At 43.6% G+C, this 18,955-nt stretch overlaps 2 protein-coding genes across 9 annotated transcripts in view; both read right to left on the reverse strand.

The window, feature by feature from the left end:
* Positions 1-1,483: 1,483 nt before the first annotated feature.
* On the reverse strand, positions 1,484-13,919 carry cdc34a (cell division cycle 34 homolog (S. cerevisiae) a). Its single transcript, XM_085151382.1, has 5 exons — positions 13,462-13,919; positions 3,644-3,730; positions 3,381-3,478; positions 2,046-2,180; positions 1,484-1,921 (listed from the first exon to the last, which is right to left on the reverse strand). Exons 1-5 carry the CDS (start codon positions 13,642-13,644, stop codon positions 1,696-1,698), a joined length of 729 nt encoding a protein of 242 aa, XP_085007508.1. The 5' UTR covers positions 13,645-13,919; the 3' UTR covers positions 1,484-1,695.
* A 2,259-nt stretch (positions 13,920-16,178) lies between these two features.
* ap3d1 (adaptor related protein complex 3 subunit delta 1) overlaps positions 16,179-18,955 on the reverse strand; it is a 31,736-nt gene continuing 28,959 nt past the window's right edge. For all 8 annotated transcript variants that reach the window (XM_085151342.1, XM_085151344.1, XM_085151340.1 and 5 more), the window contains one exon: positions 16,179-18,922. In XM_085151342.1, the coding sequence (XP_085007468.1) occupies positions 18,827-18,922 (96 nt within the window). In that variant the 3' untranslated portion in view covers positions 16,179-18,826. The remainder of the gene's footprint in view (positions 18,923-18,955) is intronic.

Genomic DNA, 18,955 nt, shown 5'->3' on the forward strand with positions numbered 1-18,955 from the left:
AAAAAACCCATCAGCAAGTATTCTCACACACGATTACAGTCAGGATTTCATCAGAAATACTGTTGGGTGGTGGTAACGGAGGTGTAACAGAGCACTCTTGGCAGTTAGGAGAGGGTCTGATGATGTACAGTAGACTGAAAACAAGACGCCCACCCCTCCTTCCCCCATCTGTCTCCATTTTTAATTCTTCTGAATCACGTCCTGCATCAAGCTGCCACCCGTTTGCCTTTGAGGTAACAGGATTCATTGATACTGATGAGTCAAAATGGCTGGCGCGAAGAAATATGCCAGTACACGCGGCCGCCAGCAGGGGGTGAGCTCTGTGAAGGGCAGTGAACAATGCAACTCTTCAGCTCTGGAGACTTGTGCTACTCTGGAGTTGGGATCCCAAACCACAGACGGACACGGCTTCACATGTCCGTCTCTGACCGAGGACACGTGGCTGGCTCGTGAGACTCGAGCTGGAGTTTGGGACACGCTGCGAAGCTCAGCTTTACTGCCACGCTTAAAGCACTGCATATCGAGTAAGTTCAAGCACTGACTGCATAGGTTTGTTAAATACAGTACGTTAGATTTCACGAGCAGCAGTGAGCTGACGGTTTAACGCATCCGAGCCACTAGTAGCGCGCGCTTGTACGACGAAGGCCGCGTGGCAGTCGGTAGAGGACGTTTCTGGGGTTCTGGGCTACATGCCATTCTTTAGTTCAGCTGTTCGATCTTACCGTCCTCACTCACACCTCGGGCAAATCTGACAGGTGCCGCTATAAATAAGTTCCCTCCATCAGGAGGGCGCCATTTACACAATATCGCCACCTGAGAATTAAAAGAGCAGGGAGGAGGGGGGGCTGACTCTTTATGCCACTTTCCTCTTGCCTGGCTGACTGGGGTTTGCCATGACTCATGGATCCCATTGGTCAGTCACATGTGGAATATTAGGGAGTGAGGGAAGGCACAAGAGAGTGTGAACGGCAGACAACTTTCGTGTGTGGAGCAGCACGAGCCTTGCGGCTTAAAAGGTCAGAGGTGAGGCATGGCGGGGCTTTGAACAGCCTGCAAACTAGAGTAGAGTCACACACACATCCGGGGCTCAGAGGCGGAAACGAGTCCGCTTTAGAAAAAGAAAACAACAAAACAACTCGCGCAGACACACATACGCACAGTATGCTAATTATCCTACGTTAGCTTTCTTCACAAATCCTGCTTTACTCTGACCTGAACCTGTCTCCTGATGACTGTGATTAAGAGCAGGTGTGACCATTCTGCACCAAAATTAACTCAGACATCAGCCTGCAGAAGAAATAGGACTCGAAGCTAAAATGCTAAGCTAATTTTTAGTAAGTGCAGATCAACAGGAAGTGAGGAAACCAAAACTATGACTTTGAAGATTTCCTGCTGAGTGTGCATAATGTGTGTAACCTTTACTCAGAACAGATAAATAAAATAAAACATGTAAGAAACAAGCAAGAAAAAAAACTCTGTAGCCTTCTTTTCTTCAATGCATCGGGTTTTAGTGCGCACGCTGTGACTGCACATGTGACAGAAGGTGGACGGGGGCTGTGCTAAGTGAGTACTGGGGAAGAAGGGGGGAGAGGGGGATTCAAAGTTCAGTTCATGACAGAAGAGGGTCAGCGGTGAGATGGGGGTGTTGAGAACAAGAACGGCGAGCAGGGGGACGATGTCGCGGGGCGGGCGAGGTCAGGAGTCCTCGGTGCCCGAGTCGTCCTCGTCATAGCAACAGTCCTCATCGTCATCCTCGTCGTCGTCATCATCCAGCTCCTCGTCGTCGTAGTAGTCGTCGTATAAGAGGTTGGAGCCATCGTCTGTGGGTGGGACTTGGGTTCGGACGCAGTACTCGTCCAACGTGATAGGAACCTTGACGCCGTCCCGCTCTGCGTCCGCTTTGGTAGCCACCACCTGCTTTCTGTAAGACGCAAGAAACAGAAGAGGTGAAAAAATAAATAAAAATGAGGCTGAGCAAGTTCAGTTGCGGCGCTCTGTTTCTACTGTGAGGAGACGGTCGAGTGCGTTTTTCTTCCTTCCTGTACCTGATGATCTCGATGTATTCTCTGTCCTTGCCCTTGCTGTCCCTCCACTTTCGGTACATGACGGAGGCGTCCACGTTGGCGGGGGAGAACGTGTTGGGTTCGTTCAGCAGAGAGATCACGCTGAGCAGGATGGTCCTGAGAGAGAGGCCGACAGTGGAACGAGTGATTAAAATAGTCGAAGGCAATACGGGATGAGGAGAAGGAAACGGGGCGGAGAGTAGCAAAGATGGAGGTAAGACGAGACAAGAGACACTGAGTGCAGGAAGCAGAAGTGTACAGAAATGGAAAGACAGACATACACAGACAAAAAGAGGGAGAAAGGGTGAGGAAGGGAAGGAGGGAGATGAAGGTCAGGGTCAGACGAGCGGCCTGTTGACCTTCTGATCATCTGTCTCTGCTGCTGCGTTTGACTTTATTGGCCTAAACACAGCTCTGATTAAGAGACCAGTCACACAAACATGGGTGGGCAGTTTGTTTTATCCTCCAAAACATTTTACACACTCTCCTCTTGTAAATAATATTAAGCTGCTTTTGTATTGGTCGCTTCTGTCTGCAGCAGTCGGAGGATCCTTTAAGAAAGACACATCATAGTGGATTTTGTCTACGCTGAGCATAGAAAAAAAATAGACAACTGAGAATCTGGAGGGACCAAGTAATTCAATCTGTGTCACGCAAATATCAGAAATAAAAAGACGTATGAACATCATGTTTGGGTGTTTGCTGCATTTAAACTGCAGCAAGCTGAGAAAAGGCCTCAAACAATCCTCCTGTTCATGCTACAGGATCTGGACTCAGCCATCTACGTTTTCTGCTCTGTAGGCAAAAACGCAGCGCTGCTTTTGTAATATTCAGCTCTGAGGCGTCATTACTGTGGACAAAATTGCAGTAAAGAAATTCATTTCCCAAAGTACATAATGTAGCTGCTGTCTTGCCACCACACTTGAGTAATGGTGAAGCTGTTTAGAGGCTCACAAATGTACCCATAGAGCTAGGATTACATCCAGTAGCAAGGAAAGACAACAATGCCGCCCGAATGTAAACAAATGTCTCTGCCTGTCTAGCTCCTCCCCTGGCCCTCCATGATCAGCACGACTGGCCACGGCCAATGACCTTCTTTAGCAGGTGCACAGCCAGTGCATCTCCAGATCTGTTCAAACGTTCCCACTCTACGATGACAGCAAAATCCAGACAGACACAAAATGCATTATGCATCTAAATGAATCAATTAAAAATTCATTATGGTCTCGCTACAAGCCAGAAAAAAAGAAAAAACTCTGCAGATCATCATCTTTTTTTCTTTTTTTTTCTTGAGTTGTTCCAGAGCCTGACGTGTACCTGACGTTCTGCGTGGGGTTCCACCTCTCCGATGGCAGCTCACCGCTCTGTGGGTCGTCCACTGGTGGATGAAGGATGGAGATGCACACATCCCCGTTCTAGGGACATGAGACAGTAAACAAGCATGTTCAGACAAGCAGTCTCCTTTAAGAAGCGCGAAAAGATTCAGATATTAGGGCTACATGTTGGAAAAAAATTAAAAATATCAACATTTAAAGTCACTTCTTTTTTTCCTTTTTTAAAAAAAAATTGTTCAGATTTACCTCGTAGATGTTCGGGTGCCACATTTTGGTGAGAAAGCGGAACGCTGGTGGAGAGTACGGGTAGTCGATGGGAAACTTGATCCGAGCCTTGGGGTGAGAAAAGACACCTATTAGCAGCTTCCCGACAGGACGAGCGTTTACCTCTCTCTCTCTCTCTCTTGTGAACACACAAGTTGTGACCAATTTCCTTTGTCACCGCCTGGTAACCATTTCAACTGATTAGTACAACCGAGCAACAAGATGATTGCTTTACCCACAGTTAGCCATTTAATTAAAGACAGTCTTGGCGCCATTTGCACGCATTGTGTAATGGATCTACGCACACGCACGGTCAGAAACAATTGCAAGAACACACTTCAAGTCTGAATGATTCTGCAGAAGAAATAAAAGCATGCATGTGTGTGGCTCTCTGTCGGGGTATTCACTGACATAATGCACGCCCTAGCAGTGTTGCCAACTTAGCGACTTTGTCGCTATATTTAGCGAGTTTTCAGACCCCCTAGCGACTTTTTTTCTAAAAAAAAAAAAAAAAAAAAAGCGACTTTTTTTCTAAAAAAAAAAAAAAAAGCGACTTTTTTTCTAAAAAAAAGTCGCTAAAAAAGACGTGAAAGACATTACAAAAAACAATAATTGCTAAAAGAAATTTAATTTGTAGTTCTAAATAAATTCTAAATGCATTTAGGACGTTTTTTGCTCACTTTATGTCTCGTCCACAATGTTATTTCTCTCTCCAGCAGCGTAGGTTACAATTACATTAGCATGACCAATTATGCAAATTAGGTGATGACGTCATTTTGCGACTTCTAGCGACTTTTAGGACAGCCAATAGCGATTTTCCTTACTGAGGAGTTGGCAACACTGCGCCCTAGGCCAGGGGTGGGCAATCTCAGTCCATGAGGGCCGGTGTCCCTGCAGGTTTTAGACGTGTCCTTGATCCATCACAGCTGATTTAAATGGCTAAATGACCTCCTCAACATGTCCCGAAGTTCTCCAGAGGTCTGGTAACGAACTAATCATGTGATTCAGATGTGTTGACCCAAGGTGAGATCTAAAACCTGCAGGGACACCGGCCATCGTGGGCTGAGATTGCCCACTCCTGCCCTAGGCGTTACTTTAACCCTCAAAACCCAACCTAACATGTGCCCCAAACAGCCCTGTGTCAGATAAGCCAAGCCATAATGTTCTCTCTTCCAAGGTCTAAAACTCTGAAGTGGTCCTCAAAAAGATAACCACACAAGTACAGACACAGCTGCCGAGGAGAGAGGGCTTTATTTTGACTGCTTCTCTTCACAAAGCCCCACGCTGCAGCGCCGGTGCCAACGCGCAGCAGCTGATTGAAGACCTCCACAATCACGCTGATCAGCGTCAGCCGTGATTGAAAGAAACCTCTAAATAGTAGCTACGGGGTCAGTGCAAAACATAGCTAATGACAGTGTAATGTAATACGGTGTGGAGGAAGGGAGGGATGGAGGCTTGCAGTCCGTTCAGCTGCAAAGCGCGTGGAGCTTAGAGAAACACCGGAGGCTGAGGGGGGGGGAATGGTGCTGGTATAAAGACATTGTGTTTGTCCTCTCCAGCTGTCACTGCAACCCAAGACAATCCACTACTCACACTCATGTTCTGCCATTATGCGTCCTCGCGCTGAAAACAAGCACACAGACACACACTGTAAATCCTGTGTGGAAGACCACTCCTCCGTTTTCCATGAAGCGTGCCATGGGAGAGACGGTGACGGAGCATGCACACCAACGGGACTTATTATACACAAACGCATCGCTCGCAGCATGAAACCTTCTGACCCCCCCCCCGCCAAAGTCTCTCTCACACACACACCCGTGTACATTTGCTGATTCGGCATGGTCAGCTGGTCCTCGCCACAGTGAACCAACTAGCAGGAGAGGGGGTGAATTGGCAGCAGGGGTGTTGGAGGAGCAGTAGTGGGAGGAGGTCGAGGGGGATTTTATTTGAACTGAAGGGGGGGGGGGGGGGTTGGGCTCTATATAATTTTATAAGCTTTGAGCCTTCTTTGACCGCTTTGCCTAATTTAACCCTCGTGCACGCAGCCAAATGTTTTATCTGTGCAAAACACGGAGCGACTTGTTGATAGTCACAGAATACTCTGCATTTAAGACTCTTTGTCACGAAGGAGTGTGTTTGTACATCCCGACTAACAACACAAGATAAATTCAGTCGAGACGACAAACACACAACCTGCGCTCTCCATATCACGGCAGGGCAGAGAGGAAGTGTTGACAATCCTGAGAGAAGAGGGCCTGAAAAAAATAAAACCCCCGAGTTTGACCGGCCTTGCCAGATAACTGGCGACCCATCAGAGTGCAGAGTTCAAGCCAACATTGTACACATTACAGCCTAGCAGCAGTGCAACACATAGCAGCTAGCCAGGAGGGTGGAGGAAGGGGGAGGAGGCCGTACAGCAACAGTGATTGCTTCGTTTTTAGTCCAAAACAATATAAGCAGTAAGATCATATCAGTCCCCTGGCTGGAAATGGGGCAAAGGAGACATTAGTTTGTATATTTTGGAAAGCTGGCCCTCCGTTGCTCCCTCTTTCCACAGCGTGTCCATAGATAGTCAAATATCTGCTGTAATTTAGAGCTCAATAAATAAGCTGACGGTGACAGCATTTACCGGTAAGGATGTTTTAAATAAACCACACTAATCATCAGCAGCCGTTCAACAACGCTTATGGTCACAGTGAGAAAGTTCGGGGTTTGAATCTCCTGGTCAGGTGGGCCTTTTGGGAGTCAGCTTTGCACATCCACAGCCAAAATGCAAAGACTAAAGCACAGTATGAACGTATGGGGAAATATAGCTTGTAGCCTAAAGCACTTTCAGTGGTAACGCAGACAAAAGTGTTACGTAAATGCTCCTTCATTTCCATCTGTTGCGACTCAACAGATAATACAAGGACAGGTTTTGGCCGAGTGTGCCGAAACATCCTTCCAGTGCCCGTTTTTCCCCAAACAAACAGTGAATGAGTCTAACATGCTTCTTTAAGATGGTTGCAACTACTTCACAGGACATATCATGGATTAAAACTAGAATTACTCCCCAAACCACCATTAAAATTTGTTTCACACCTCTGGCAGAGAACCTTCCATTGAAGCAGTTTCATCCAAATCTATTCAAAGCCACCGAGATACCGTGAAACCAAAAGGCGATCAGATGTGGAAGAAATCCTATACTCTATCCAACTGTGGGGAAGTTCAAAAGAAGAACACAGCTCTGTGGTGAGACAAACTCACCCTGCCAAATCTATACGTCTGAATAAATAAGTTGAATCGATCTCAGTTTTTAACCTCGGGCTGAGAGACCCATGTGGCAACCCTTCCCATAAAATAGTCCCATTCATCATAACCCTGCGAGCCTGAGAGCAAATAAGAAAGCAGGAAGGTAGGGATGTGCATTAACAATAACCATGAGCGAAAAGGAAAGAGTGTGATTTCACATCGCAGCTTAGCAAGAGGCTTCAGACTGTTTTCCTGTTCTAAAACAGCTCCTTGACCTACCTTACATATGACTACCTATTATACAGCTGATGGCTGCAGATGTGGATAGAGGAGATAATGCATAGATGAGGTCAAGAAGTAGCCCAAGCAAAGACAGGCTGCTTGGTTGGCTTATTTGCTCTGCAGCTGTGAGCCGCTTCAGCTCCAAACAGACAGAAGATAAGAAACACGGGAGGAGAGGGAGCGAGGACGCTGCAGCGGGGTCTTTGACGCCCAATATCAGCGTTCTCTTTCCAAATGCATCTACGGTCCTGCTCTGAGTCTTTACCCCAGTCTCTTCCCATACAGCTGCTCAACCAAGACGTTTACCCAAAACAGAGTGCTATTCTCAGTATCTGTTGAAATATGCTGGTTTGCATGTCATGCCTGATAATTGGCCCGAGCAGCCAATTAACAGCCTTAATTCTCAGAAGGAGATTCACTTTGAACATCTCATCTGAGAAGCTGACAGGAAGTGCAGCTGATTTTTCTTTTGCCCCCCCCAAAAAAACGTATAAAACACTCCCCTTGTTATTGTCGCATCATAGACGGTGAAGATCAGTTTCCTCTTTCTATGAAAATCTTTGACTGTGACCTGAAAAGCTGCCTTGAGCAAGGAACGAGTCAGAGAAAGAGCACGCCCACCCTGCGGATAATGACAAGCGAGGCGAAGTAAATCAGGTCAATGCAAAGACCCTGAACAGAACAAATCATTCTGTTCTCCCGGTGCACCTCTTCACCGTCCCTGCAGACCTTATCCTCTCTCACAGATATGCAGGACAAGGAAAACGGCCCGGGCACCGAGCAGCTTCCACACAGCATGTGCAGATCTGTGAGACTAACAGGTTCAGATCCAACCGACTCCCCTTTCTCCTCAATTGTTTTTGATTCCCGTCCTTCTGGTTGTTGCAAACTGTACTAGTTATATTTCAAACGACTCTTAGGTGATCTCAGCACAAGGACATTTCAAGAAGCCCACCGAGCCACGTCTCAGAGATGAGATTATTGCACCAGTGGCCCAAACAGGAAGAGGAAGAGAACACACTGCCAGGGCTTCAGGGGATGGTTATAACCGTCTACCAGAGCCTCACACTCACCTCTGCTCACAGCAGGCTGCGCTTTCAAAGCGGGGGGGGGCATTGCAAGGAAAAGGGCGGTGCCTGCTCTTGATCTGGCCCCTTCAATATTCCCTGTTTTTTGGAGGGTTTTTTCCCCCTCTACCCTGCTCTTGTTTCTCTGTGACACAGCCAGAGGGGGAAACATGACTCCAGCAGCTCAGCCAGGCACACTGCAGTCAGGTTGGGGTTTTTTTACCCTCTCTTCTATTGCTACTGCAAGGCTAACAGAGAACATGTACAAATTCTGCAGCATATTAGGAAGGTGCGACTACAAAGTCAGCTTCTTAATCACAAACAGTGTCTGTCATCTGATTGTCAAGTGCTTTAAAACAACAACAGAAACCGACAGGCCCGGGCAAAAACCAAAGGGCAGCTCTCCTCTTTCATAACAGCTGTGAACATGGGGTCCACCAGTCGAGAAAAACACTTGACTGAAAGATTAAAGGTATTTTCTTTTAGAGCATTAGCTGCGCGATCAGTGCAATGCTTTAGGTTATTCCAACACAGAGGTATTAAAAGCAGTACAAATATACAGAAATGTAGCAACTATTTTGTTTCAGGCAAAGTAAAAATGTCTCTCTGTCATACGACTTGGTGACCTGGCCGACCCCGCCTCATGTCAGCGTGTTCTAGAAAACGTTTAGCAAAATTAAAAATGTCTGGGCTGTTTCACTTGTGGCTAATGGTTACGGTTTTCGGCAGACATTAAATGTACTGCCGACAGAATAGAAAGCACAATTAAACCCACAGCTTTAAATGCACTTGTGGAAGTTCTGCACTGTGATGCAAACTGTAGTGTTTGCACGTGTTCAGGGTGGGACGCTAGTTTAAAGTCCTTACAGAAGCAATTCCTGCCACACCAGCCAGCTTAAAAACACTGATTGTTAAAGCCTGAACTTCAGTGCTCACCTGCACATAAAACATTGCACTTTTATATTTGACCCACCAGTCAAAGGTGAATAAAACTAATTCCATCTGTCTTCTTGCATCAATTCGGGACTATTTGAGTGCCTCTTTCATGACGTCTCTGACTGTCACAGCTGTTAAACTCAAACTGCAATTCAAGTTCAAATCATCAACAAGTCGCTGCTCACTAGATAAATCTGTGAATACGCAAACATCGAAAGTTCTGCAGCAGTCACACTCGATACGCGATACTATGCTTCCTATGATTTGGGCTGGTGAGTAAGCTGTTAAAGCCGTGGAGTGTTTTTAACTGTGTGACTCAAATCTTACCCCCGGGGACAAACAGATGTGAGGAGAAAGAAGAAGAAGAAGAAGAAGAAGCAGCAGAGTGAGAGAGTCAAACACTCATTACACTCAGTGTAATCTACACACAGTTTCCTGCACAGAGAATATTTTTAAACTCTCTGCATTACCAAAGTTTTCATATTTAAGCCTCAGATTAAAAAAAGAAAAAGTGCATGACTAAATAGGCAATACTTTACAAAGGTGCACACAAACTGAGCGTGCACAAAAACAGCAGGACTGCATATTGTGAGAATAATCTGCAATATACAATAATCTGACTAGACACTAGAGGTGGGAATCACCATACATCCCACGATACGATATTATCACAATATTTAACTCACGATACGATATTATTGCAATTTTTTTAATATTTTGCGATATTCAGATTCTGTACATAAAGGTAAACTTTATCAATATTCATTTTCTCTAATATCAAAGTCTCACACTCAGTCTTTCTCTCATTTCAGTTTTATTGTTGACAAACTGAACGGTTTGTATTACAGTCTAGTCCAACTTAACTGAATCAACCATCTGGTACAATTATAGCTATTCTGAACTATGCAGTTTATGAAAACTATGCAGCCCCTTCAGCAACTGAAGAATTTGAAAGTAAATTAAAACAAAATATAATTTTACATTAAATAAAAAAGTTTTAAACTTAATTAAAATAAAACATGTCTTAAATTAAAATAAGTAAACTGTCATGTTTATTGCTGCCATAAAAAAGTTAAACACATTTGGACAGTGAAGGAATGTCAGGATTCTTCCTCAGAAAAAGGATCAACATGCTCTGAAGTCAGAGCACAAAAACCTTTTTTGTAACAAAATATCGATTTCTGTTGTCCCTGTATCGATACATTATTAGCAAACAAAATATCACAATACTACACAGTATCGATTTTTTCCCCCACCCCTACTAGACACTCCAACATGGTCTTCAAACAGTTTGGGTGTATGCAGCTGCATTCACAGAGCTGAGAATCAACCACGTTGCAATATTATCACAATACTTAACTCATGATACAATATTAATGCAACTTTTAACATTTTGCAAGGTGTTAAAAACACAGCAACATTTATCACCTTTTTTTCTAACCGCAAATTACATCCTCAAACTTTGTCCGTTTTAAATAAGATAACACCATCTTGCTTTCGTTTATCTTTTGCTGCGAAATGAGATCATCAATGCTGCTATCAGTCTGTGGTTGAATGGGGTCAAGCTGCAATCAGTTTCTAATAATACAGCAATTATTGTGATAAATTGTCAAAAAAACAAACAAACAAAAAAAAAACAAAACACATATAACAACTCCATTTGCGCTTAGATGTTGGCCGTTTGCCTGCATTTATAATTAGACATCAATTATTTCTGAGAGTGATTGCCGTCAGTACAACTCAGACTGCAAACATTTGCAGAAAGAGTGCCTCCTTTAACCTGTGCAATCACCTCGCCATCAAAACTGGTCGTGAGCGTGCAACACCACGAGGGTCCGGGCAGCCTAGTCGCCAATCAATCGGTTGCAGAATGTACAAAAACATTCAATCACCAGACAGCCACCGTTTTTATGCTTTGATTTGTAGTTGCAAGAATGTTGCTGTCCTATTTCTACTCCTATGACTGAGCCATTAGCTTAATTAGGAGATAATTAAGTGTGTCCAGTGTTGGATGGTTTTTCAGTTGAGCTGATTTAATGCAAGTTTCCTCAGCTAACATTATCACAGGATGGTGGCGCACGAGATGTGCCCTCTTGTTTCCAGTATTCCCAAAATATTTGATATCATTTAAGAAAATATCAAAATTTGGTGTCCCTGTATCACTTCAATACTGATACTATGGTGTATTGATTCTCTTCCCCCACCACTACTAATTATCAGTCCTTTTCAGGTAGTGTCGTTAAATCCCCAAGCACACCTTGACCTTTCTCAGCACCTAGTATGGGAACCACTGCTCTGGCCAACTCAGCTGTTCGTGTCCCAAGACCACAGCTTACTACAGGCCAAAGTCAGTAAACGTCAGAGTCTCAGAGCCTAAACTGATTCCTCACATGAATACACAGAAATGTCAGAGTCAGCAAATGGGTGTTAGCACCAGCGAGTATATGAAAGTCACAGGTCATGGGTCAGCTTATCATTATAAGGCACTGTGTGTTTACTTCTGCACTGTGTGTTTACTAAAGCAACCAGGACAGTTATCTAATCCTGCGTGAGTGACACTTCAATACGTCTCGGTCCACTCCGTGCGTGCCTGCCTGCATGCATAATGTGTTCGTCATGGTCGGCCTTTTCCAAAGAAACACCCATGTGAAATAAACGCCTGAGTCAGCCAGGTTGCACGTGACGTCAGTATCGGCCCTGCTTCAGATGAACAGGCCTCACGGCGAGTCATAACTCTTTGTTTGTTTTGGGAACACCAAAAAGAGGTGGTTCTTTCCCTCTCCTATTTTCCCCCCCTCCCTTCTCTCTTCTGAATATTGCAAACTGGTCGGATAGAAACCCAGCACAGAACAATGAGTCACAGCCATGCGGCAGATTTCACAGCCAAGCTGTGCATTCCTGGCCCAACAAAGGAATCCTGTACACGGCAACCACACAGACCCACTGAACACCGTCTACGGGAGCCTGGTTGGGCCCCTCCGTTTGCGCTTACAGGCTTTGAAAAGAGCAGAGGCGAAATGAAGACTATTTCTTAGGAACTGGAACTACAAAAAAAACCTCAGGACAGCTGAAGGGACAGTGTGCGAGAAGGGTGGTGTTACATGAGGTCTGCAGACAATATTAATCATTTACAGCTTAACAACTGTTGTATGGATACAACACAGGCTTAGCATTAGGAGGAAATAAAACAAAGTCACTGTAAAGCAATCGTGCAGAATTTGTTACTTTGCTTTTCTGCAAATTAAATTCAGGTTTCAAGCAAACATTATTGTGCCACGTCAATAAAAGGCTTGTCATCTGTTTGTTTGTTTTTATACACAGTAAAAAATTAAATTAAATAAAAACAAAAAAAATCTAGGGCAAGTCTGAAGCACAGCTACTTGAGGCTTTATTGCACCAAACATAAACAAAGTAATGAATCCAATCGCCCTCCAGGATGAGCATGACTCCAGTGAGTTGCAACGTTTGAACGTTAGAATTAGAAAACATGGCATGTCAATATAAATACTTGTACTAGAACTTTAAAACACTACTTAATGGTCAGTACTCAGAGAGTTAAAGGGCAGAGAAATGGCACACTCAAACATCAGCCGCAGAAATCTTCTGAAGACGGAAATACGATGGTGGCGGTTTATAATCAGCACAAATTCTGCTAAACAGGAACAAAACCAACGCATCTTTACTCTCAAGGGAGGAAGTAGACGAGAAAACAAATTATGAGTCACTACACAAGTTAGACAAGTTAAGGCTGGAAGCTAACATTTCAAAAGCAAGCTTAGTACCATGCATGTATGTATGGTACATTTGAATAACCAACAAAAACAGTACTCAAGCCAGGGCTGCTGAATTGTAACGATGAACACAAAGAAAAGGTTTGAATTAGCGAGATAACTGATGAGCTTAACTATCAAGGTAGTGCTGGAGGCGGTTATGCTCAACAACCTTTTGTTTCAAGCCAACAAAAAAGTAACTCGGGCACATGTAAGATCTGTAGGATACCTAATCTGTGTTTTGATGAAAAAAAAATATGCCCAAGCAACAAAGTTTTCATGGAGTCTTGTTGGTTTAAAGTTAAACAAAGAAGTAGTTGTCACAATAACGCTAAACAGGGGGCAATTAGCCAAGTTAACGTTATTAACTATTACCTGCTGCTGGTGGAAACGGTTACGTGAAGGGTGAGGTTGGTCGCTTGGTTGCCCTGTATGATCAAATTACTGAAATATACAGTAAAACTAACCAGTTAAAGAACAATAGACGGACTGCTAGCTAACATTAGCCACTCACCTTAAAATAACCACCCTCGTAGTGTGTATTCGGGGGTCCGAATATCGCTACTTCCCAGTTGTACAGGTCCGACTCGTCCACCAAAGTTATTTTGAACCCTTCGACCGGCTCATCTTGGAGACTTTTCATCTCCAGCATTAATGCTTTTTGGGAACTGGCTACATGATGTCTATTCTGAGCCATATTCCACGGCGATTTTTATATAAAAAAAAATATCAGCGACCCACCACAGCTGTGACTGCGAAGGACAAAGCTAGCTCGTTACAAACAACAGCTAACAGTAGAAGAACGGAGCTCGTCACGCAGGAACGGTTGGTTTCCGTTTGTCTGCGGTGCCAAAACGCGTCTGGGCTTTATTTGGCCGGAGCTGGTGCGCCTTCCTCTCTGTTGTTGTGAACAACCCAACGGAGCCCCAGTTATTAACGACCATGAACCTACCGTTATTAAGTCGAAGGCATTACTTGCCTTATTTCCGGTGACATTCTTCAAAATAAAACTCTAAAGTATCAGTAGCCCATATCAAAGCGCTGTGACCCCCCCCCGAATTCTTATTTTTTGCTAATTTTTCAAACTTGTCTGTTTGAGATCGTCAAACAAATTTGTGATATTATGTCATTAATAAAAGTATATTATATTTATCATAGTTTAACCCATATAAATGCAAAACAAAGTTTTTAAAAGATGCTTTCATTTTTCAAATCACAAGAGCAGTCGCCTCAAGGCACTTTATTCTGTAAGATAAAGACCCTACAATAGTACAGAGAAAACTGTAACAATCAAACCATCTCCTGTGAGCAAGCACTTGGTGACAGTGGGAAGGAAAAACTCCCTTACAACAGGAAGAAACCTCAGGCAGGGGTATCCATCGAGTGGTTGGGGGTGAGAGAAGGAAAACAGAACAACACAAACATTTGTGTTTGTGCCAGAGATTAATAATAACTACTGATTAAATGCAGAGTGGGGTGTAAACACATGGTGAGTGAATAAGGTAAGTGAAGAAGAAACATTCAGTGCATCACAGGAAGCCCCCAACAGTCTATTGGCCTGTTGCAGCATAATTAAGGGAGGATTCAGGGTCAACTGATCCAGCCCCAACTAAATACTTTATCAGAAGTTTTAAACCTTGAAAATAGAAAGGGTGTTGGTCTACCGAATCCAATCTGGGAAATGGAATTGACAAGTCCTCCAGGAGGTCACGAAACAACCCAGAACAAAGTCTTAAGAACTGCAGTCCTCACTTACCTCAGCTAAGGCCAGTGTTCATCATTCAATAAAAAGAAAGAGACTGGACAAAAATAGCATCCATGGAGAGTTCCAAGGCAAAAACCACCATCACATAATTTCCTAAGGGATTCTTGAAGTATTCAAATTCTGAACAAGTCTTGTCTCACATTAAAACTAACACAGCATTTCATAAAAAGGGCATCACACCCACAATCAAATATGGCGCTGATAGTGTGAAGGTCTGTGACTGCTTTGTTGCTTCAGGACCTGGGCGACTTGCTGTAAATGATAGACCCATGAATTCTGCTGTCTGCCAGAAAATCCTGAAGGAGAATATCTCACCAAGTCCACCTTTGAAAGGAAAATTAAAGTTTTAAAGTTCCATGGGAAAGAAACAAGGAAAATAAAAGTGTACATTCCTAATCATGCAATATACAAATTTTAATCTAACAATATGCACAGAATGATCAGTATTAGGACAGTGTGTGATTAGAGAAGTCGTTTCTCAGATTCACGGTTTTGATTTTGTGGTTGCCTAATCAAAGTCCAGGTCTGATAAACTTACTTTCTCATGACCAAAATTCCTCCACAGCAGTGTGAAAGACTCATTGCCAGTTTTCACAAATGCACAAAACCTAATAACTGTTTTCACAAACAGTTATTAGGTTACTAGCTCTTTCACACAGGGCAGGTTTGGATAGCTTTTGTCCTTTAATAAATGAAACCATCATTTAAAACTGCATTTTGCATTTGTTTAGCTTGCCTAAAATTTCTTTAAACTGAAACATGTTAGTGAGACAAATATGCAAAAAAAAAAAAAAAAAAAAAAAATCATTCTCACAGCACTGCACAATTTACCCCTCTCTCTTTTGACCTTTACCCTAGTTGCACTCTCTCAGGTAAACAACTTATTAAGACCTTACAGTTAGGATGCTCATTGTTTATGATGAAGGTAGAGTCTTTATTTTTAGGTTTTGTGTCGTTTAATGTACTTCTAGCTAAACATACATAAGTGTCCATTTTTGCTTGCTCCTAGAGAAAAATACAGTTCGAATCGCGAGTTTTGTTTTGAAAGTCTATACCGGAAATTCATTTTGATCTCGGTTATCTTTGCTACCGAAAGCTTGTCAGCCTCCTCTTTTTATCGGGTGCCTTAAGGAGGAAAAGGAGGTTGGCCAAGAGGCATTTTCGATAAAACAATTAATTTTTTCATAAAACTTCAATCTGAGGCTTTGTCTGCTCAACTTTTCTCAACTCAGCTGCTCGCTGTCAGTCAGTAGGGGTCTCGATTACTTCTGCTGCTAGGCTTTCTGGGAATTGAAGTTCAAAGCAGCACATCTTGTTTTATTGATAAAGAGACAGGTATTAATTTGCCAAGAACAAATCTTCATCTACACGTACACACTTCAGGTTTCTATCATTTCATTCAAAACTAGTTTTTTGTATGCTTATTGGCTCACTTTAACACGCACACACAAAAGGACTACAGCATCTTCTTACAGCTTTTATTTTTTATTTTTATTTTTTTGTTGAGTGGAATTTCTTTGAAGGGAATGTAATTTATGTTGTCCCCTTCTGAATATGACATTGTAGAGTTGAATATGAAGAAATAAAAAGACAGGACCTTCAAAAAAATCTGTCATACGAGAGTATATTTCAATGTCACAAGCCAAACTTGGTAGAATAAGTCACTACAGCTGAACCAACAGAGCATTAAGACAGAGCGGGTTTGCCTCTCAGTACACTGCTTCACGTAACCTGTTCTACTGTTATTGTGAGCCCCATGTCCTAAGTGGTGCGACGCCAAACAGAACCCCCTTCCTTCCCCTGTGACTAATAATTTAAAAACATTCAATGGTATCACTTCTTTTAATTGTCTGCACTTAGAATAGATAAAAACACAATACCATCAAAAATAGAGAATGGTCAAGAAAACCTCATTTAAAAAAAAAAAAAAGTAGGAAAAACAAAGGAGAAAATGGAATGACATCTTTGTCCGTGTAAGCATGTCCATGGGAAAGAAACAAGGAAAATAAAAGTGTACATTCCTAATCATGCAATATACAAATTTTAATCTAACAGTATGCACAGAATGATCAGTATTAGGACAGCGTGTGATTAGAGAAGTCGTTTCTCAGATTCACGGATATCATTTTCAGGAACAGGGAGCACGTACATAATTATTTTCTACTGACGTTCCTGAAAAACAGCTGATCACCTCTGATTTCAGACTCTACTACTGAAAATCTAGTGGAATGGCTGACTTGACCTTCAGGCCAGACATCATTATCATATTTCTTATCTACAATAGCAGACAAATGCAAGAGAGGAGGGCCTTACCAGTATATATGAACAGAGACGCTACAAAGTCTTTTTTTTTCCTTTCACTCTCGCTACTACAAGGATTAGTTGAAGTGGACGGGGTGGTTGCTTTAAACATGAATGATCCAAATGAAGACATTGAATAGAGTTCAACAGGAAGTCGGGTGTTGTGTTTTCTTAAAGACTCTCCTAACACACACATACACACAAAGTAGCAAGGCAGTTTCTGGAGGGACAAAGAAACATGGGTGGGTCAGCTGGCCTTTTCTGTGATGCATGAGAGGGAGACGGGCGCAAATATTTCACATGAGGACAGACAAAAACCTCACAACTGCTGCTGCTGACAGAGGCGATGCTTCCTTACTGTGGATGCCGTGTTGATTAATACTGACTCACAGGGCGCCTCAAGCCACTGACCAGTTAACAGCGTCCGCTTAGTAGTAAATGACTTTTAGCAATCTCATATGCAGACCAGCAGTTTTAAAACAGTACAGGCAGGCTGAGAGTATAAGTGTGGTGTCCTTTAACTTGTCACAGGTTGTCTTTTCCCCCCCACAGAGGACAGTGATGTCAGCTCTTTACGTCAGATTATTCCGTGAACACGTTGGCCAAGTGACGACCTGCCTTCAGACAAAGAACAGCATCCTGCTTTACAATATTATTACATCTTCTATACAATAACTAAACCCTCCATGCGTGGTAGAACACAGGTGGCTTTGTCAGGTGTCATAGAAACCTCACATTGCACTGGATTTGCCAAAGGAATGATATGTTCAAAGTCCTTGGGGAGGGTCAATCTGCAGTTTAGCACTGTTAGATCAGTGCACTCAGGGGAGAGGTGGGGGCTCTACGAGACTTATGAAGTGCCGGAGTAGGTCAGACTGCAGGGCTAAGGCACAGAGCAAAACTACTGAACTACTGTACAATCACCCGTAGAGACACAAGGATTCGGTTCAACTAAACACCAGCAGATCTGCTCTGAGCCTCGCCAAGAGGCAAGTAGGGCAAAAGCACCCCGATACAAGCTTAAAACCCATGCCTTATTTGTAGCTTTGGTTTCACCTCTGCTCTCCGCTCACTGCACTTGCCCAGTGTCTGGTCTTCTCCAGGCACCAGGTCAGTGGTGGGTGAGCAGGTTATAGCGCCCATCTAGTTCGAAAAAAAGAGTCAATCACCTGATTTGTCTTTTTTCAAGGCCTACACAGATGAGCAGCACACACAGATTTTAGTGAGCAGTAAAGGAGGGGATTAGATGAAGGCGCAGTCAGGTTTCAGACAAAGATAAAGAAAAGACAAAACAACAAAACAAACCAAAGACAAAAACGTCAAAACAGTAAAAATACAATTCAACCGTTAACAGCAAAAGTCCAGTTGTCAACATTACATGACGCGACCGTCACAGATTGAATTCCCGACAGAGTGGAGGGCGGAAAGAGACGCGGGAAAGAGCAGAGGACGCCAGGCGTCCAGAAACGGGAGCTCAGTCAGAGTCGGGGTGCAACGGGGCGGCTGTTCGAAAACTAGGAAGTAAAAATGAAAATTACACTGCAGAGAAGATGAAGCATGTACACAATGAGTCTGTAAAGCAACATCAAGTGTGAGGGAGTGACCACAGAGTGCGAAGAGGGCCAAAGTGTGGGGCGCTGGAGAAGCAGAGGAGGGGAAAGAAATCTTGCAAATCTGCGGACTAATAAATAGGGCGATACTGGAGGTGCCAGTCGCAGTGTTTCGTAACGTGATTATGTTGTGTTTCAGTGAGGGAGGGGCGGGATGGAGCGGTAGGGTGGAGGGTGGGGCATCCTTCGGCTGTCAGACACAATCAGCACTGAGAGAAGGTTTGCTTGATCTCATCCAGCACATTCCCAAGCAGCGTTGGCTCGTCACATTTAGCGTCAATGGACACGGTCTGAGCAGACTGGGAGAGAGGGGGAGACAAGTGGGGGACAAT

The sequence above is a fragment of the Neolamprologus multifasciatus genome, chromosome 23 (genome assembly GCF_963576455.1).
Source record: "Neolamprologus multifasciatus chromosome 23, fNeoMul1.2, whole genome shotgun sequence".
Taxonomy (NCBI): Eukaryota; Metazoa; Chordata; class Actinopteri; order Cichliformes; family Cichlidae; genus Neolamprologus; species Neolamprologus multifasciatus.